The sequence below is a fragment of the Vigna angularis genome, chromosome 10 (genome assembly GCF_016808095.1).
Source record: "Vigna angularis cultivar LongXiaoDou No.4 chromosome 10, ASM1680809v1, whole genome shotgun sequence".
NCBI classification, from domain to species: domain Eukaryota; kingdom Viridiplantae; phylum Streptophyta; class Magnoliopsida; order Fabales; family Fabaceae; genus Vigna; species Vigna angularis.
Genome location: NC_068979.1, coordinates 3,198,150 through 3,220,727, shown reverse-complemented (window position 1 = coordinate 3,220,727; position 22,578 = coordinate 3,198,150). Strand labels below are relative to the sequence as shown.

Sequence of the window (22,578 nt, the reverse complement as noted above, 5' to 3'; positions counted from 1 at the left end):
TATTATTATATTTATTAATTGTTAATTCTCTGTATGTGATGATGAGAAAATTGTTAAAGAAAACATATATATATATATATATATATATATATATATATATATATATATATATATACATGTGTGTGTACACGAAAAAAAAAACAAGTATATACAAAATTATTACAAGTTATAGAAAAAAATTAATTATTTATTTTTTGTCATTATTATAATAATAATGATAATATTTTTATTGTTATATTGGTGTTTTAATTATTTATTAATAATAATAAAATAATCTCACTTTATAAATATTTTTCTCAATTCCCTTTTTTCTGATATATAATTTTCCCTTTTTTTCCTTTTATTTTCATCTCTTGTTGTACAGTCAAAAACGTACCAACAAAAATCAATTAAATTTTAAAACTGATGAAAAAAAACATTAAAAATGTAATAAAAGTAATTTTTAATATCATGAAAAAACAATTTAAATATTTAATAAAAAATATTTAATTTTACATTATACTAACCATAACCATTTGCGGTTTGTGGTCCATCATATCGTATTGATACTTAATTGAAGATAAAGTTGGCTAAAAAAACTAGTAATAAAGTCAGTGAGACTTATCATTAAAATAAGTAATCTTAAATATTTGACAAAGTTAATTAACTATTTTGATATTTAATTATTTTATTAAGTTTGAAGTTTGTTTTGCATTTCTGTAAATATGTGTGGAATAAAATTTGATTAACACTAAATATGTTAAGTGTTAATAATTTTTCCTTTTCATGTTCAACCATACACAACCAGCCACGTTGCGAGAAAATTATAACTTAACAAACTAATTTAAAAGAAAAAAATAACCAATATTATAAAATTTATTTATTTTTTATTTCATAAATCTTCAACCCCTATTTCTATTCATATGGAATGGCATTTTGGCAGAAGGATTATCCAACTATTTATTTACCATCAAATTTGTTTGTTTATATCTATGTAATTGCAATGAAAAAGATTGAATTTTTATATTTTATTATCATCTTTTAGTTTAATTCCTAAAATCTCAAAATCACCCATATGAAACTTCAAGAACTTCAACAAATTTATAGACGGAGAAAAAGTTGATAAACTCTATTTTGAATCTTGAATTTAATGTTTTTTTTTCTCAACGTGATAAAACTGATAAAATATAAAGTTATAAATAAAGTAATAACCAAATAAACTTGACACTTTGTAATTCTAATATTTTTTATAACAATTGGGTCATATTATTAATATATATAAAAGTAAAAGTATAATATTTTTCAAATAATATATAAAAAAGAAAAAAAAAAACACATTTACTTTCTTTGTGCATCTCTCGTCCTCCTGGTGGCAGAGAATTTTATTATTTTTTTCTCCGAAGGTCTCCCTTCCTTCATGGAGTTTATTGGTAACCTTCAAATATAGGTGCCATTACATAAAGGGTCCAATTGTAAATATATATATATATATATATATATATATATATATATATTAAAAAAACAATAATAATAATAATGATTATTATTATTACAATAATCACTCCTTTTTTACAATATGCAGCATGCAGGTGGTGAAGGAGGGTCCTGTGTAAGTACATGAGCTGTAGCTAGTTAGCGGCATCAGAAGTAGATAGGGAAAAGTAGCAGAGTTTATGATGCACATCTCATCTGGTACTTATTATTTGTGTATTGATTTGCAGTGGAATCTATGTTCAAACTGTACTATAGTAGCATATGGTCAAAGTTTTTGCACAAGTAGCAATTCAAACACTGATTCAATAACCCCTAGCTTATAGCTAGGCCACATATACTTTACAGTAATGCATACTCCCTTAAGCATAGATACATAGGCTCGTCAAAAGTTCTTCTTTTAGGTCTAGATATGCCTCAACTTCATTTACCTTTCTTCCTGCATCGATATCAAGTGAAAATGGAAACCAAAATATCTTTTTTCAAACATGGAAACTTCTTCTGAGTGCTAATTAATGCCACCTAAGCCAAACAAAAATAATTAGTCAAACAAGGAACAGGACAGTTAGGAGGAGATTCATATTAGACTGTTTTTTAAGGAAAAAGAGAGAGTAGTATATGAACTGTGACATTGTGTGTTTCTTATTTCCCAAATGGTGAACAAGATTTTTAATATGTTTTTTATTACTAAAATGTATTGTTATATCATGTAATATTTATCTTAATTTTACTTATAAAGAAAGTGAGTAAAATCGGAAAACTATGTGTACAGTGTTTTTTATTTTTCACAAAGAAAAGGAAAGACAGTTACTATATACTATAAAACAATAGTGTAAATTAAAATATCATAACCCGATTACAAACATCATGTGGTTAAGTAGCATTTAGAGTAATGTAATAAAGCTGGTCAAATTTCTCTTTTATAAATTCTATTTTTCATTAGTTTAAATTAGTTGTCAAAGTATACATATTTGGGACTCTTTTATCTGTTTTCTTACTGATGTTAGCCTAATAGTCCAATAAAAAATAGCCATGTCACATTACTGCTTTGTATCATTTTTATTGATAAATCACACAAAATAGTCACATTATTAAATGCTTTAGAAAAAGAGACACTTTAAAAGAAAACTAAAAAGGTAAAATTGCTTACAAATATTGTCTTTTAGCATTTTATTTAATTTTTAAATTTCTTGATTGTTTCTTCCTCTTCACATCTCATCCTAAAGACAAACACAAAATGGGAACAAATAAAATAAAAACACAGAGTCCAAAATATAATGGTGTCATATATTAGTGAGACCAAAATGATTTCCTTTTCTCTATGCCATGTGTCAGTATTTAGAGTGTTAAAATCTAGGTCATCCCATGTGTGTGATTCCATTCCCAATTAGTTAGTCCCAATCACAAGTCTCTTCTATGCACTATGTCATAATGATGCTTTTAAACCAAAAGCAATGTTCACAAAACCAGCACGACCCTTTCAGTCTACATTCATATTTTTTATTATTATTGATCTGAAATAATTTTGGACTAATAGCATCAATAACACGTAAATAATTTAAAATATTTTCAAAATATCATTATTTTTATACTATATACTAATTTTGTAAATATTTTCAACTCATTCTTTTTTTAAGGTGCTGGCACTGATTACATGAAAGAAGGAATTATTTTATTTTTGTTTTATTCAATCGATAATAAGATACTGATTTGCCAAAACCCTTTTACTTTTTGTTTGATTGTTTAGTTTTTTTCCAAACTTAAAAACTGGAAAGGCATTTTTAGGGGAATATGAACTGGGGATCCCACATGCTAAGCTCATGCTGTAAAAGGAGAAGAGAAGAAAACGCGTTGACATCATCGATCATCATCTCATCATACATATAACTATCTCTTTCATAACTGAAGTGAATGTAATTTTATTTTATAAATAAATTTTATAAGATTAAATTAAATTTAAAGTATGATTACACTATTAAGATATTGTTTGTTTTAAATTAAATTTTACGAATTTATTTTTAGTATCATTTTAAAAAAAAATTTATCAATAAAAATATTATATATATATATATATATATATATATATATAAATTTATGTACATATTTTTATATAGAATTTTGTTTGTATTCTAACAAACAAAATTATTTTAAATTTATCTTAATATTTATTATTTATATGATTACTCACATAATATATCTGTATTATATAAATAGATACAAAATTGTATTTTGTATTGTCTTGGGTTAAGAGAAAAATTCTAAGTTAAGATTGTACTATTGTGGAGAATGATTTGTTAAGTTTTGGTGGAGTTGGTTTTCAGTGTGATGTGATATTTAATGGGTTTATTTTGTTCTTATGATCTCTACATATGGAAGCATGAAAGCAGGGGACCTCTTTCTGTTTGCAAAGGTGTTACAGCTATAAATTGTTTTAGTGACAGCAAATCATCACCTATGCATGATGGTGATGTAAAACGAGTCATACCAAAGAAAAGTAAAAAAATAAAAAAAATAAAAAATCCTTAAGTAATATAAATTCAGATTCGAACCTTCAAGATATGTTTTAAGCATTCTTGTGTATAGCTCTTAGATTTTTTAGAAGCGTCCATAAGAAAGTGGTCCAATCATTTCCCGTAACAAATTTTGAAAATCTTATATATTTGAAGGAAACAGTAAAATAGTAAATATTATTAAAATAAATAAATTTTGAAAGCTTTATGTGTACGAATAATTTATGTTTAGAAACACGATTTTAAGAATGAAAATTTTTATTTTCAAAATTTTGTTATTTCTAAAAGTTAAAATTAGGTTTTTTCTGTTTTAGAAATACTGTTTTGATTTGTTTAATAACTTTTCTTTTTATAACCATGTTTCTAAGTATGTTTTTATTTTTGTGCTTGTCCTTGTTATAGCACATTCTTGTTTCTTTTTCTAATTTTTATTTTTAAGAAATTTTTGCTAAGATTTTAATAATTTTTTGTTTATTAAATGAACATTTATTTAATTCAAGTTTTTATTTTTTTCATTTATTTAAAAATGTAATTTATTACTTTTTTAAAAAATAAAAATGAATTCATAATCTTTATTTTTAAGTTAATGCTTTCATTTATTTTATATATTTTTGCATAGTGCAATTCATTAATTAAAATATTAATATTAATTTATTATAGTTTTAGAAATGAAAATAATAATAAGTAGACCAATAATTTGAATAAAAAAATATTAAGATGATCAAACATTAAAATAAAATAAAAAGGGAAGATGCTAAATGATTTTGAATCTTTTATTAGACCATGTTAAATTTAAAAAAAAAATATATATCTTTATTTTACTAATTTGACATAATTTTTTTATTTTTCTTTTAAATAATTTGTAAAAACCAGTCTTCTCAAAATATAGTTATTTTTTAAATATTTTAAAAAATTAATCTATAAAAAATAGACATAAAAGATGCGTTAATCTTTTTCTATCTAGTTCATTAGTAGTGTTGTTTAGATAACAAATCAATAGCACGTCATTAATTATCCTTTGTAACTAATAAAAAGTTTCAATATATTGAGAATCACATTATCTTATATAATAATTATCCTACAATAACTTTATTTCAGAATTTGAACATTACCTCTGTAATTTAATATTTTATTATTAAAACATGTGACATGTTCATTGTAATATAATTAGTTTGAAAAATTATTGGATAGAAGGCACACTGGCCAGGAAAATGGATTGACCGTCTAAAGATAATATTAAATTACAGAATATAAGTGGGGTAAAATTTATTTTACGAATTTATTTTATAATGATGAGTTAAACTTAATATAAAATTATATTTTAATGAAACTTATTATTTATTAAATATTTAATCTTATGTTTGAAATGTATATGTTGTAAAGATGTTATGTTTGGTGGTAAAAATGGATGGAATGTGGAGAGATAGATGTTGTAAAGTAAGAATGAATAATGATTTTGACAGAAGAGAAGGGTGGTCAGTGCTGTTTAGGCAGTGAGTTAGTAAACTTAAGGTTGAAAAGCCCAATATAAGTACTAGCCCTACTCCAACATGTCCCCAAACCCACTACTTTTTGTCTCTCTCTATATTTATCTAACAATATCTATATTTACACACACACTTGGTAGATTCAAAATAATGAAAAAAATACTTAGACAGTCAAAGTAAGAAAACTTGGCTTCGTTAAAAACATAGCAACAACCAACAATCCTATCCAATCCATATATAAACAAGGAGGCATTTCCCTTCCAATCCAAAGGAGAATGTATGGATAACTACTCTTGGTACTTGGCAAACACTTCATTCAAAAACTTACTGTAACAATACATACTTGGCAACACAACATTATTTCTTTAATTTTAAGAATTGAAAATTTTGATGAGATCATGAAAACTGAAATGTCCGAAACCACCACATGATGAGCCTGCACTCCATACTGCCTGTATCCATTCGAGGTGCTAACTAAATTATTAACAATGTCGTATTCCTCCAATTACACCTCACTACTGCATTCACCAGATCCAATATCCTTCATTTATTTATCTTCATCGGTACGCATGTTATGTATACAGTTGAATCACATAACCGGGCATTCAAATTAAGGTAAGAACATTGATACGGTTGCATTGCATCACTGCATGGGAGAATTTTATAATTGCATTTCTGTCCATATATATGTAACCAAGTTGTATCACACAAGGAGGGGGAGGCACGGTACATTTTGCATGTGCCTTTTATGATGGCCGTTCTGTGCGCACTGCAGAGACATGTAGCTTTGTCTTCAGAGTCCTTGGGGCCATCCTCTCCCTTTTCAAAACTTCATTAACTCACCTTCGCTCAGATACTAAATCACATACCTTATACAACAATTAAGAAAAAAAGGAATAATAATATATGAACACTCATCTTTTATGATCTGTTAAAACTCTGATATCATATTGTTAGTAAATAATGTTTCTTTCTTTCTTGCCTACATGAGCCTGCTGAGTTTCTGAGTTTTTAGCAGTGATAAATTTGCATATATAGATGGCAAAATTAGAAAGAAATGGAAAAGTAGAGCAGTATCTGCCATGAGTATCCCATTTTGTTGAGTGGTCCTGGATTAGCTTTTTCAGATGAAGTATCCTAGAACGTCAGGAGATTGAGATCACAAAGAAAGGGTCCATGGCCAAATGTCAGCAAAGTCCCAAAATAATTTCGTACGAAACTCAGAAAAGGCTCACATGGTTGCAGGACTTTGTATGGCTGCAGTCACAATTCACAAGTCCACTGTCGGATCATCAACTCTGTCCATTCATCATTGTCCCTCATCCATCATTGAACATCGTGTTCAGACCTCTCTGACCTCTCAGGTAATCACCTTGTCCATGCTTCTTCCATTCGCTTTCATTGTAACATTTCAGAGGCCTCGTTGCCTCATGCTCGTTATTCATCAATTTTTCTTACATCATTACTCTAGCCTGCAACAATTCTCCTTTACCACTTGAAAAAAAATGTATATGATTTTTTTCAAGTGTTGACTTAGAAAAATCAGGCATGCTTCCAAACTAGGAAAAAAAACCAGAAGAGCAAGCGGCATAAAAATAGGTATTGACCCAAAAACAAAGCTAATACTTTCATATGTTTGCCTTTGTCCACGAATCTACCATTAACAACGGTCCAATTCCCTGCGTCTCAATCACTTCTCTTGCAACAAAATAAGAAGTATTTTCGCACACTACCTGGAACCTGCAGTTTCCCTTTTTTTAATAATGCAATCATGAAAAAGAAGTTCAATACAAATAAATGAGGAAGAAGTTCAATACAAATAAATGAGGAAGAAATTCAATTCAAATATCAAAAATTTCATGTTCTAGTTGTAATTAACACACATGTTTCGTAAGAATGAAATTAAATAATTAAATTATAACTATAGTGTGATTTAGTAAAGCTTTATATAATGATAAATGATGGATGAATTTTAAAGTGTGATCGTATTATAACTATATTAATAATAATAATGATAATTATATACAGACATCAAATTCTAAACAAATCACATTTCCTATTTCAATTTCCACAAACATTGTCCAAACTTATAATAATATATAATATCAAAAGAGAAAAAAAAAACTATATAGCAAATATATAATTTTATATTCTCCTCTAACCATAGACCAACATGTTTCATAATTTTCTTAATGCTTTTACAGAAATATCTAAAAACTATATTATATAATGTGTTTTAATTAATCGATAGTGTAAAAATTGTTTCAGTCACAACACATACCTACTAAACTTACATCAAAATCACCTGGCATGTGTCCCACAAAATACAAAGTTCCAATGAAAGCCAACTTCTGGCAGTAACTTGTTCTCTCTAAACAACACATGCCAGGCATGCAGTTGTTCATGACAGTGGTAGGCCAGTGAAATTGTGGTGGATTCCACTACCAGTTTCAGCAGTAGCAAGAACAATCACCTTACTTCTAAATCCAAGCCAATGCATTGATCATAACCTAAATGTGGATGCAATTATTCAAAGAATCATAAGAAACAGACATCATATGATCCATATAGTGAAGCTAGGTTCAGCCAATCAATATCTCAGCCTATCACTGTTTCCTCCAAATTTAACTGCTTAAAATTATCTTGGCAGTAATAGCCAGCAGTCCCCACCTGTAAACCCAATAATGTCATAAATATTATTTGTTGCACTGGTATTAGTGTTTTTCACATAATAGCAATGCCAGCACTCAATATAATAAAACACCGTCAACACCGATATGTCACTTCATAAATTCTCTCCAAAATTCAAAAGCATGGAGCTATCAGATAAGATATTGGTAGATGTCAAGACACTTATAAGATATATAGAATAGAACATTCTAAAGAAATAACTAATCCAACTGATAGGATCAAATTCTCAGAGATAAAACTCAGAGGCACATGTCTCAAAAGATGAAATCATATTAACATTTTAAAAAGTATTTTATCGCTTTAGGAATTGAAACAGTTGCACTCAACCCACCTGAACTGACAGAGTATCATCCGAGACACGATAGGCATAAATCAACTCCAGCACCTGGCAGTAGTTCTCAGAGATATGATAACGGATTTCAATTCTTCGGAAAGAGATAATAGACCAAAGGGTTTCTGCATCAGTGGCTCTGCAAAACATCTGACAGCAGCAACAAATTTGCACATGGAAATAGCATGAACAACTGCTCATTTGCTTTTGTCAGCAAACACATCCTGTTGTTCGATGGAAAATGAGACAAAAGCTGAAAAGAAATTTTATACAGCTCTTCTGTACCTGGATGATGCTACAATACGTGTTCACAATTACGTGTCGGTAACTTTGTAGAGACCATCAACCGCAGATAATCAAACGCCAAACAACAAATTATACAACATAGATAAAATCTAAGCAATGATAACAGAAGGGTTTTCTCAAGAGTTCTGAGCAACTTTTTGCAAGATTTTTAGTGACAGAGGTTTGCAGTAGTTTTTGCCTCCGTATAAGGATTCAAATGCTCACAGATAAGAGTTTTCCGTCGAAAACAAATAAGAAACAAAAACCAGTCCCGTTTGAATGTGCTTCACGATAACCTAAATTATTAGGAAGACAAGACCCCACATCCATCACATTCTAAATCAATGTTGCAAAAAGAAATTACGTTGCGTCAGATTTTGCCGTGTCTCACTGTTACAGTTACTTTCTTTGCATCTATTCTTTGCATGTGTTGAATCATACAGTTTTTTAAAACTAATGAGAAAAATATAAGGATGTTTGAAATACGAAAACTCGATTTAAAATGGGAAATAAAAACGTTGATAAAAATCGCATTAAAGTATGAAATAATAGAAAAATATTAGTTATAATATTTTTTAAAAATTTGCACATGTATGACGTTGAGGAATTAGTTTTATGTCTTGAATTAGTTTCGTTTAAAAGTAATTTTAATCAGAATGAATATGACACACAGTGATCTTATGTCGATTTTCACCAAAGCGGAAACGTGAAAGAGAAAGAAAAGAGAAATTAAATGGTTGTAAGTACAGACAAAATTGCCAGGGATGGTGAAGGAAAAGACTTGAAACAGTTTTATGTTTGCTAAAGTAAATTACTACGAGAGAAAAAAAAGGGAAAAGGACGTTCTCGACGATGCCTCATGCTTACCAGAGTAAGAACATTCATGTCAAACCCAATTTATACATGCTTTACATAAAAAATTATGTTATAATTATCGGTTTTAATCTTTATTTGTTATATTGAATATCTTATTTTACATATAATCAAATGCTTATGTTAATTACACTATAACCTATGCTTTTTATTTATATAATTTCACCTTAACCAGTTTATAACTGATATTTTCTAATTTGGAGTTTCAACAGTTTTAGCGGTCATGATTCAATATAGGTTATTGTTGGGCCGTTTTGTGATGAGGCCCAATAGCCTCTTTTTCGTGCTATTCAATGGAGCCCGATCTAACTGTACACTACAAATAAAAATAGAATCAGAAATAGATAAACAAACCTTCAGATTATTAACTAAACAAAAAGATTAACTGACAGTTTATGACTCGCACGCTGCATGACTTCCCTCATTTCTATCTTAATTTTTTTTATACAATCAATACATATTATTAGTCTCTAAATCGTCATACTTGAATTAGAGCAAATTTATAAATCATTAAAGAACCTTTTCTAATCCACTATACATCTTCCTTTTAATTTCAAATTAAATTTTAAAATCTTTTAAAATATCAACAATTTGTAGATATTATAAACTATTTCATTTAATAAAAATATAATCTATATATAATTTCACACGAGGAATCGATGATAGATTTTTCTAAGTACTTCAAGTCTAGATCGTCCACTTATTCTAATTATTACTTCAAGTGATCGGTATATTGGTGGTTGACATGCAGAAAACATTCCAACACTTCAGTTAGATATGTTTATCAAAAGTATGTAGAAGAATTAGGTCATAAAAAGTGTCATATCAAACCTGTATTTACAAAGCTTGTAATAATAATTAAATCAAACCTATTAATTGACTATTAATAACGGTTAATATTTTTATTAATAGCCTATCAATAATCATGATATTTTATTAATTGTCTTTTAATTATCTCAACAATTGTTTGTACCGGCTTATAATCTGTTGGCTATTGGTCCGTTTGGCTCTCTACCCAAACAGGATATATGTAATATATACATATATCATTGTAATTTGAGGATTACTCCCTACACCACCTCAGATGGCTTCCTGCACTACCATATTTTTTAAAAATTCCAAAACTATCATTTATATTTTAAAAAATCCTACATCCCTTCTTCTTTTCTTCGACCGATGTCAACATCCATGGAAGAAAAAATTCTTCAACGGATATAGCCACATCCATTCAGGCTTTCTGTTTTTTTTTTAGTTTTTAGTTTATTAATTTATTATATTTTAAATTAATACATAGATATTATTTAAATTTCTTTTAAATTTGTTACCTAATTATATATAATTTTATTTTATTTTATTTAATAAAATAATTAATAATAATTTAATTTATTTATATTATTTTTTAAATAATTATAATCATTTAAGTTTTTTTTTTTAATTTTTAGTTTAGTAAAATATTATATTTTAAATTAATTTATAGATTTTTTTTTTTGTTTTTTATAATATATTGCGTAAATTAATTTTATTTTATTTAATTAAATAATAATAATTAATTTAATTAATTTGATTTTTATTTTACTTTAAATTAATTAAATTAATAATTATTATTTAATTATATAAATTTAATTTAATTTACGTAATATATTATAAAAAAATTTAAATAATATATAAATTAATTTAAAATATAATATTTTAATAAACTAAAACTTAAAAGGAAAAAAGAAAAACTTAACAGATGTCGCCACATCCGTTAACGAATATGGCATATCCGTTTATTATAATTAATTAAATTAAATTAATAATAATTATTTAATTAAATAAAATAAAATAAATTTACTTAATATTATAAAAGGATAAAATTAATTTGATTTTTATTTTACTTTAAATTAATTAAATTAATAATAATTATTTAATTATATAAATTAAAATTAATTTACTTAATATATTATAAAAAAAATTAAATAGTCTATAAATTAATTTAAAATATAATATTTTAATAAACTAAAAAGAAAAAAGAAAAACTTCACGGACGTCGCCACATCCATTAACCATATCCGTTTATTATAATTAATTAAAAAATAATTAAATTAAGAATAATTATTTAATTAAATAAAATAAAATTAATTTACATAATATTATAAAAAAAATAAAAAAATTAAATAATCTATAAGTTAATTAAAATATAATATTTTAATAAACTAAAAATTAAGAAAAAAACATAAAGTTTAAACGGATGTGGCATATCTGTTGAAAAAAAATTTCTTCAACGATTGTCGATATCCGTTGAAGAAAAGAAGTGGGAGCGTAGAAATTTTTAAGATATGAAGAATAGATTTGAAATTTTTAAAAGACGTGGTGGAATTGGTGTAGAGAGTAACCTCTTGTAATTTTAGTAATTTTAAAATAATATTATACATAACAAATGGTTAACATTCTCATACCACTAATTTTAAGTATGTCGGGTGGGTCTCAATCTGTAATTAGTATGCACATGTTTATGTGCTTTTGTATTTGTAATTGGTCTCTTTAAGAAGAAGAAAAATAATGATGGCCTTTGCTATGAATTCTAATCCATGGATCCGAAAATCACTCCTTCATCATCGAATACTTTGAATAATCTGCTCCTCCGAACAAGGATTATGTATATTTTATCCTTTTTACCAATTATTTTTGTCTCTAATGATTACTAATAATTTTTATCCTCAAGTATTAATATAAGTTTATTAAATTTTAAAACATTCGAACGAACTTATGGCTCTCAAAAGTTGACCTTATAATTTATGTCATAAAAAATATATCTCTTGGTCTCTCAAATATATTTTATGTTATTCTTATAAAATATAAATACTATTAGTAAATAAAAATATAAAAAAAAAACGTGGTACTTTAAAATCAAAGCATAATTTTATTGTTAGCGGCTAGTTCTTCCATTTTTCTTTGCTGGGCCTCGTGGCCCGTTTATTCATAAAATCGTTATTCGAAATAGTCTCCAACTCGAGAACAAGAGTAGTTTATTTTCCAAAATGATTATGTAAATACTTTTTATATTTTGATTCTATCAGAAATGTTAACTGTGATAATTTTATTAACTTTCATAAAATTATATTAAATAGAAACTACCTTAATTCAGTATAAGAGTTATTTATATTACCGTAATATACAAAATTATTTTATATTGTAATTTTTACATAAACTATTTTTCGAAAAGAACATACATTGAAATAACTAACAGGTCTGGTGTCTTTTAAAAGTAATCTTTAACATTAATTAAAATTTATAAAAGCGTAGTAAAATAGTATGAGCAGGGGGAATTTATTTATTATTGAGACAGTGATGAGTGAGTGGTCCTGGGTTGTTGTTGTGTGATGAGGTTTTTGAAATAGTTTAGGTGCTTTATGTGTTGACGAGGTTGCAATGTTTTGAAGAAGTCGATTTCAGGAGTTGGTCAGAAAGATGGGTCCTGCTACTCAACTTCCGCAGTTAAGAGTTGTTGATTTTACAAAATCTGCTTTTGAAGAAGACAACATGATTAGGAAGCGTGATCATGATTCTCCATTTCTTTTCACAAAAGCGTTGCTAGATTTGCTTCGCCCTTTTTCTTAACACATCTCTATTCCATTTCATTCTTCTAACCGTCCCACTTCCAACTGTCACTTAATAATGATTAAATTAAAACTACTTGCTTGTTACTTTACTAAGAAAAAAAAAAGAGATTTTTAAATTTAAGCGTAGTAAGTAGTATTTCTTACGATAGGTGAAGAAGGTAATTAATTAAGAGTAGTGGTAAGTACAAGTATTTAAGTTTTGATGGGTTTTATTTTCCCTGTGGCAGAACCCAGCTCATTGTCTTTTCTCTGTCCTTAGTTAAGTCATTTGAATTTGCTCGCAGAAGCTTTGAATATTAATACGGCATGCAATCATTTTGTCAGAAAAAAGAAGAGACAAATGATAACCATTATTCAAATCTAATATTCTAAGTAAAAATAAACTTTAATATCTACAAACACTTGGAGTGCATTTGAATGTGATTTTTAATGAGCTTATTATTCTCAACTCTTCAATAAACGTCCTTTTCAACACCAAAAAGATAGGAAGCAAATTAAGGAATATAGATACTAGTTATTTGAAGGTTGAGGTTGAACAATTTGAATGAAGTTGAGGCATTTCCCGGTGGAATGGATTGTGCAGGCGTGACAACAAAGCCTGCCAACGCATTTCTCATTCGCACTTCCCAACAACCCAATTCACCAATTTTCACACTGCCATAAATCGTTTTTCTACTCGTAAAATCTGATCAATCACTTCTCATTTGTGCAGTTTTCAAATGCTTGGTATTTTTTGTGCAAGCTTTTGTTTTTACAAGAAAAATAATCACATGTGGTGGTGGTGATGATATTGAATTTGTAAGAAACTTTTTGACTGGGGTTGATGGCCTCGTGTGTTGTTCCATTTGTGGAATTAAATATGGTGAAGTGATAAATTTATACATAAGCTTTGATTATCTCCATATGATTGTCTGCTTGTGATAGAAGTGGCTAGAGGCCATTCTCACAATCTGTTAGTAACAGAACAGTGACTTGGTACCTACAATAGCTCCTGCAATGCAAGTAATCAATAAACAATGCTATTAAATAGTAAGATTTGCAAGAAAGTGGAAGAAAACCTGTCGTTTTATTAGTTTAAATTTCAGTGCTTTTTTAGATGCTTTCTCCCTCACAACTATGTGCCAGTTTCCATTCTTCTATTCCCCACACCACACCAACTATTCCACTGCAAACTCCCATGACATGTTCATTTTAAATTTGTGGTATCTATCTACTGCCATCACGCTCTCACCTTCTGCATTTTTTTATTACCAGTACGTCCACCCAGTTCAAAACCGAGATGATGGCCAAATTTTCATTGCATGGACGAATCTACCCCGGCTGTCAAAATCCAAAATTTAACTCCATTTCTCTATTCCCACTTTATAAAATGACGATCCAACACTGCATCTCTGTGTTAATGATCGCTTTGATTTCAAGAAGCAACAATCCCTTCACCAAGCATTCTTGGTTAGAAAGACCAAAAACTTCTTTTTTCTTTTAGAGTGTGATTTGATTAGCTAGCTACTCACCATCTGAATATGAGCTGGGTTATTGTGAAAGCCAAGAAACGCAAAATGAGTTGAACATGGCTAGTGTTAGCTAGTGACTCGTGGAATCCACTTAAGAAGTTTAAACGAAATTGTTTTCTTGTTTATAAAGTTGTCCACACGTTTTTAATAGATTTTTTTTTGCGGTTAATTTTGTTAACAAACTTAGTGTGACTCCTACTTTTTTGTATACGATTCTTTTAGCTTTTCACAATAATGAATAATTTTAGTTAATTTAATCAAAGATGTGTTAGTTTTGTAAATAATTTAAACTGATTTTATTTGTTAAGTAGTAGTGCTTAGTATTTTCCTAAAGAAATTAGTACAGTACATTATTGGAAGAAGTCTTTTATTAGCATATCTGACATTAGGTTAGGGTTATATCAAGACAGTCTTCTTCTCTTTTTCCTTAGAACAAGTTTTAAATTAAAGTTAACAATAAATACTTCAAAGTAATAAAATAATTGAAAAAATTTAACAGAATAGAGATGACCGAAAAAAAAACAGATAAAACAATGAGAAAGCGTGAGAAAAATGTGAGAAAAATGAGATACTGTATTTATGAGAGGGTAATGTACAGTGAGATGATGCAGAGAAGGAAAAAAGTGCAAAGAAAAGAGAGTGCACACGCAAAAAAAAAAAAATAAACAAATACTATTTTTCTTCAAAGGTTATTAATTTCACCTAACTTTCTCGAAGAAAACAATTATTCAACTTTTTCTTTGTAAGAGAATTAAGCCATGCTCTCTTCAGAAAATGTATTTAGTTCGATTTTTTCAAAAAGACAAATTGATTTAGCCAAAAAAAAAACATTTTTAGGTTTAAAATTATTCGACCATTACCTTAGATTTGTACCTAACAATTGTGTATTTGTTCTAGATATAAAACTGACACATAAAAGAGAAAGCACGGGGTAGCTTTTTCAGTTCTTGACTCCATAAGAGGTCATGATAATGTTGAATACAGTCATGTTGCTGACCCATGATTTACAGTGGGAGAGGAGTTTTTCCTTTGACTTCATAGATGCCCTACTTTTCTAGCACATCCCAAATCATAAATATTGAGTATTCAGCAGTATTATAACTTAAGCTATCCAAATGCTGCAACTTTCATATCATTTTATCATTTCTTATTTCTCTACCAAATTTACTCATGGGCCAGTACATTAATGTAGACTGTTTATAAATATAAAATTATCAGGAACTTCTTTTACAGATTTTAATCCTTGTATGCATTGATCAAAGATGGGTAGATGAAATAATTAGTGAATTTATGATAATTAAGTGATAGTATAAAAGTGCTTACATTAGATTGGATGTTTGAAAATGGAAGTGGTTTAATAGTGTGCAATTAATTTAGAAGTTTGAAATGGTGAATACTATGGCAGTAGCGAAAATGACTCTCCTTGAATATTATGACAGTATGCGTGCGTGGTCAGGATTCAGCTTGGTACGTAACACCAAATGAAACCTGTGAATTATGATGAGGTTTTTTGTTTTTGGAATTAATGGGATTTGTAGTTTTAGCAAAGAAGGAGACAGAGGCCACGTGGGTAATTCGAAGAAACTGAGAAGGGCAAAAAAGTGATTCCAAAGAGCTGAGAGAGATGAGAGTAAAATCCATTTATTATGGCGCCATGTCCCATCCACTCCTCCTCTCATTCATTCCTTCTCTGCTGTACGAACAAAACATAGCCACAATGAGACCCCATTTCTTACAACTCCAAACAAAACCCAGAGCTACCGAAAGGTCTCTTCTTTAAGATAAAACAGAGAGAGAGAGACAAGACAACATATTACAACATTACCGTCTTGTTGTTGGGGTTCGGGTAATGGCGAGTGGGTGGATGAAGTCATTGCAGTGCAAGTCAAGAGCTTACGAAGACGTCTACCACCCAAATTCTAAATACCTCATTCCCAGTTCGAGTTGCAGAAAGAGCGTTCAAAACATCAAAGACGTCGTCGTTGACACCACCAAGCCCAAGTCCAAGCCCAAACCCAGGCCCGAAAAGCCTCTTCAGAAACACCCCAGCTCCAGATACCCTCCATCCGCAGCCAAGCCCGATTTTGAAACCACTATCAACCGCTCCCGGAGCGTCACAGCCACCGCCACGCGCCACGCCGACCCTCGCTTCCCTTCTCTCACCGAACTCACCGAGGGGCATCCTTCGCGGAACGTGGTGGAGATAATCTTTCACACCAGCTGGGGGCCCAAGCCTTTCTCGGGCCGTGTCGAGATGATATTTAAGGTCCACAACGGCCCGAGAACGGTCTCCCGCTTCGAGGAGTATCGGGAGACGGTGAAGGGCCGGGCGGGAACAGGGACTGGACCTGCCCATGACTACGAGGAGAATGCGAGATGCGTTGCGGACGGGAATGAGGTCATGAGGTTTCACTGCTTGGGCCCCACCTCCAGCGGCGCCCCCTACGGCGGAGCCTGCGCGTTGTCCTTCCCCGGCGGTAAGGGCTCGGCTATTTGCACATTCGCCGGCAGCGGCGACGCCCATGAAAGCTCTGGCGGAGGTAGGGGCAGGAGGGCAATGCTTGTGTGTCGGGTCGTAGCGGGTCGGGTCTCCAAGCAAAATGGGTTCATGGAATCGTTGTTGGATGGACGAGTTGGGTTCGACTCAGTCAGTGGGGACAACGGCGAGTTATTAGTGTTTGACTCGCGCGCTGTGTTGCCCTGTTTTCTCATCATTTATAAATTGTAAAAACACGTATTTACAGTTTGCTTTTTTTTTTTTATAAACACTTTCTTTTTTTTCTTGATTTATTTTCATTTGGGTGTATGTATGTTTCTGATTGTTGAGGTATTGAACTCAACCTACTCTTATTGCATTTATCGACCACGCAATGTTTCTTCACCGATTCGGCAGTTACTTCCTTTCAGAACTCCATTTTTAGGGTTATTTTGGGGCATTGAAAAATAAAGTCAAAGTTTGATTATTTTATTTGAAGAACTGGTAATTAAATTTGAAGAATTGAATATAATTTTTTATTGATTTTGAAGAATGTTACTTTTATTGGGTATACAATTTGGCCTAGGCGATACTTTAAATGTATAGGAAAGTACATACTCACTAGTTAGGTTTTTTGAGAAAATGAATTAATGAGACGGTTGGAAAAGGCTTTAACCAGGCAGATAGAAATGGTGAATGAAAGAATCACTGTCGCATCTGTTTGCTTGGTCGCTTTCAGGTAGTAGTAATGTAGAAGAACTAGGAATTATTGGGTAATAAGTCGTTTTAGTTAATTTAATTACTCCCTCTTTTCACCGAATTCCTAGCTGGGTTTTAAAATGGGTAATGGCAATGGCTAAACCTACACGGCAATGGTTGGCCGTGTGGTTGGAAATTTTGGGTGTTGAAAACTCTAATTGAGGAACATGAATGGTGAAAGAAGTAGTTGTGTTTGAATTGAAAACGTGGTCTCCGGCGAAAAACGCAGAATAAGGATTGTTGTGAGGAGAAGGAGAAAGGGTCCCAGTGGCATGGGGAAGTATAGCGCAAGTTACGCAATGAGTTAAAATAAAGGCGTAACATGAAGTTGTCTGATAATGAAATGATATGAGAAAAATCAAATGACAAATTAACTAACTTCAACAGCACTGAGTCATTTTCTTTGACGCAAATTAATCTCTCCCAATCCAACTTCCTACTTCCCTACGTTTCTTTCCTTTCCCATTACCACTTCTTTTATTAATTGCCTTTCCTTTTATTATTTATTTTTCCTTATAACCAAACTTTCCCCTTCATCATTACTTTCCATAATGCTTCTCCTCAGCTATTGGTTTATCTTCTCGGGTACCACCCTAGCTCCTATTTATATTTAATTATGGATTATTCTTAATTAATAAATAAATACTTTGGACAGCCATAATTATTATCTATTTTGAAGTGTAGGATCAATATCAATGATCCAACATGAAGTAAGTCGTTCAAGAATTTAAAATATATTTTTAATCTCTTGTAATTGTTTATCCAGTTTATTTAGAAGATATATGTAGAATATATCGTGATGTTAAAATCAGTTCAACGTTGATAATTCAAATATTAACAATGCAGATAATCATCTATCTCCTTACCTCAAACTTATGTTTATACATTTTGGAATGATACTTTGACTAACATTGTGGGTAATTACACTTTACCTATAAGTTTGTTAGCTTTAGAATTAATTGTCTTAACCACTGGTGGATCGATTCATCTTCCTAACCATCCAACCTTATTGATGGCTTGCTCATATGTTATTGCAAAGCTAACTATCTAGTCCATAGTTGACCGAACAGTCATACAATATATTATCTTATTAGAACTAACTTTTTATGAGATTTTGGATCTTAATACCACAGAGTCTCTTTAGCCTTAGTATAGTAGAGTGTAAGGTTAAAAATTTCATTGACCCAATCGACATTACACTTAATGACCCAATTTGTTTTACGCCTAATACCACACAGTTCTCTTAGTCTTAGCATCGTAGAACATAAGACTACAAATATGCCTTTGAGTGTCTTAAGAGGTCGCTCAGTTTTGTTAGGTCACTTGAAAGGTGCCTTGATAGAACACTTTGAAAGGTCATTCTCGAGTGCCTTCATGTTGTCCAAAATCTTTAAATACCTTGTAAGTTTACTTTTTAGAAGACTAGTTTTCGCCAATCGCATCTTGAGAGTCTAATGCTTATTAATCGCTTTTTAGGAGACTAATGCTGACCATATTTTTGGGAGACTAATGCTTAACCGTATTCTTGGAAAACTAATACTCAGTATGTTTTATTGAAAAAATAAGGCTCAACTAATCGCCTTTTAGGAGACTAATCTCTCGACCAAATTTTTGGGAGATGACGGCTCAACTAGTTGTTGGGAAGATTAATGCTCAACTAGTTTTATTTGAAGACTAATGCTCAACTAATCGTCTTTTGGGAGACTAATTTCTTGGACAATTTCTAAGAGACGACAACTTGACCAACTTTCTAAGAGACTAATGTTCAACCAATCGCCTTTTGAGAGACTAATTTCTCAGCCAAAATTCTAGAGATGACAACTCGACCAACTTTTTAGGAAACTAATGGTCAACCAGTTTTATTAGGAAACTAATGCTTAATCAATCGCATTTTTAGAGACTAATTTCTTAACCAAATTTTTGGGAGACAGTCGCTTGATCAACTTTTCAGAAGACTAATACTCAACCAAATCGTCTTGAGAGTCTAATTTCTATATCAAATTTGTAGAAGATGACAACTTGATCAGTTTTTTCGGAGACTAATGTTCAATCACTTTGGAAGTCTTTAACAAGTTGCTTTTGGGTGCCTTAAAAGATTAATCTCATTTTGATTCATCACGAAAACATTGTAATATTAAGAACACTCTTCACCAACAGTAAGAAAACAATAATTATAAACAAAAAAACCCATACATAAAACATCTTAAGAAAAAGAAGCAGTCTACCGATATATTTTTACCACAATATTAACAATGAAATAATATAGATAATATGACCGAAACGATTAAATATGCAAACATTTGGTTTCAACCGTCCTTCCAAAAATACAATTTTATATGTGTCTTTTGTTGAAAACATTTTCAGACGTTATGAAATATTTTTCATTTGTAATATGACATACATTTGACATTCATTTAACACACTTAACAAGAGTAAAATGATCTTAAAAGAATGAATTTTTATAATTTTTTGAAAAAAAAAGAGAGTAAAAAATAAATAAATAAGAAAAAGTAATATCAATGTAAAAAAATTATGTGTCAAAAGTATCATTTTTCTTTTCATTTTCCTGTTTTCCAATTATAGAGGAAAACAAATTTTAATCATTCTTCACTTTATCTTTTGTTGTAATTTCTTTAATGAAAAAATAGTGTAAAAGTTTTTCTTAATATATTAACGAAAGTTACCAACCCATCCTCATGACAAAATGAACCATCACAATATATGCATTCATACATAGTAATGATTTATCAACCCCAACTATAAAAAAAAAAAACATTTTCATGCGTCAAATTAAATAAAGTATAATAAAAACTAACCCTGGATAGGTGATTAAAAGATCTGGCCGTTGGTTTTCAAATACAGATAACTCTAGTTCTAATTTTCTTATTCATGTATCTAAATAGTCAAATATTAAATTATTCTTAATAGAAAGATCTGGCCTTTCAAAACCTTTTTCAGTTCATGAAACAAAAATTATATAATACTTAATACATATTTAACCTTTTCGAACGTTTGTTTATTGAAATGTGAAAATATATTTAACTAAGTTACATTTTTGTTGCAACATTTCTTTAACAATAATAAATGTTATTAACTTTTGTAGTTACATTTTTTTTAACACTTCGAATGATCACGTTTACTTTAGTTTTATTAATTTATAATTATTATGATAAGGTTGACGTTAGGACTCAATGATCGGATAAAAATATTACTTACGTGTTATTATCTAATAAAAATTCATTTATTGCTCGACGAATTTCCGTTTAAAAAATAATAGCTAATATTTTAAAACTCACAAATATTTAAAAATATTTTTTTATAAATTTTTAAAACAAAATCTAAATAAAATTAAAAAAATTATAAAATATAATATAAATTAAAATTTAATTTTAATTAAAATTAATCTAAGAAAATATAAATTAATTTTAATTAAATTAAATTTAATAAAATAAAAATTAAATTTTAATTTTAATATTTTGCGAATAATAAATATTCGTGGATAGAGGTAATATGATATTTACACTCAAACTCATTTATAAATCAGTATTAAATAGATATGTGAGTGAGTAGTAATTATTTGTTATAGATTTTAAATGTCGATACCCATGAGCATATATATATATATATATATATATATATATATATATATATATATATATATATATATATATATATATATATATATATATTTTATTCCTTATTGACTATTACAATTTAATAACAACTAAAAGAAATGTGTTAAGAAAGGAAATGCATCTGAAGTATAATTGTTGCTGTGAACACAACAACAAATTAGTGACAAAGTTTGGTACTTCTCGATACACGCTCAACCTCCTTTTTCATGTCTTGTGTTATGCTCAATATCTGCCCATTTTAAATAAGAATTATCACCATATAGAAAACACACTTTTAACCATTTCCATCCCATGGCTTTGTCGTTGAAACATAACCGCAACTCCACCATCACTTAGGCTGTGTTCGTTTCAAGCGAATTTACTGTTCAGAGAGATTTGCGAGCAAGGAATTGAGATGTAGTTGGCGTTCGTTTGCGCGGATTGAAGACGATGGAACGCGATGGATTTGCGGGATTGCAGGATTTGAACATCTTCGCAGAAGTGAGACGATTTGCGGTGATTTAAATGACAATTACATATTTGCCATGATAAAGCAACTGAAATTAACGGTGTTGTATTCGGTTACGCACATAGTATTCGGTTACCTGGGGGAGGAGAAGGAGAGTGAGAAAGAACAGCTTGAGGGGAGAACAAAGAGAAACGGTTGGAGGAGGTTCGAAAGTGAGGGGGCAAGAAAGAAGACGGAAGCAATCAGGAGGGGCGGCGGCGGAGGAATGAAGAAGGTCTTGAAAAGGTTGGGAAAGATGGAATGGAGAAACGACGACAGGCGTGAAAATGAGAGTGTAAGATGGAATGGAGAAACGGCAGACAGCGAACCAGTGCCGTCCTTTCCATCACTGCTTAGCTTCTCTTTTCTTCCCTTTCCAATCCACGTATCAAACAACACAATCCCCAACCCCCTTCTTCCGTCATCATCACCTTCAATGAAAATATCCTTGCTTCTTCAAA

The 22,578-nt window shown here is 29.9% G+C and overlaps 1 protein-coding gene and 1 long non-coding RNA gene across 3 annotated transcripts; one reads left to right on the top strand and one right to left on the bottom strand.

The window, feature by feature from the left end:
* Positions 1-6,367: 6,367 nt before the first annotated feature.
* Positions 6,368-9,053, bottom strand: LOC128194204 (uncharacterized). Of its 2 annotated transcripts, none has more exons than XR_008245524.1 (3): positions 8,490-9,053; positions 7,762-8,137; positions 6,368-7,207 (listed from the first exon to the last, which is right to left on the bottom strand). It is a non-coding gene; the product is annotated as an uncharacterized LOC128194204 (long non-coding RNA). The 2 variants fall into 2 exon arrangements; XR_008245525.1 differs by having other exon boundaries at positions 7,773-8,137.
* A 7,370-nt stretch (positions 9,054-16,423) lies between these two features.
* LOC108335329 (uncharacterized) lies at positions 16,424-17,643 on the top strand. The gene has a single exon (XM_017571324.2). It carries the CDS (start codon positions 16,610-16,612, stop codon positions 17,486-17,488), a length of 879 nt encoding a protein of 292 aa, XP_017426813.1. The 5' UTR covers positions 16,424-16,609; the 3' UTR covers positions 17,489-17,643.
* Positions 17,644-22,578: the final 4,935 nt, after the last annotated feature.

Bases quoted from the DNA above. Each gene is read 5' to 3' on its own strand.
- LOC108335329 (XM_017571324.2), top strand. From the start codon at position 16,610: ATGGCGAGTGGGTGGATGAAGTCATTGCAGTGCAAGTCAAGAGCTTAC.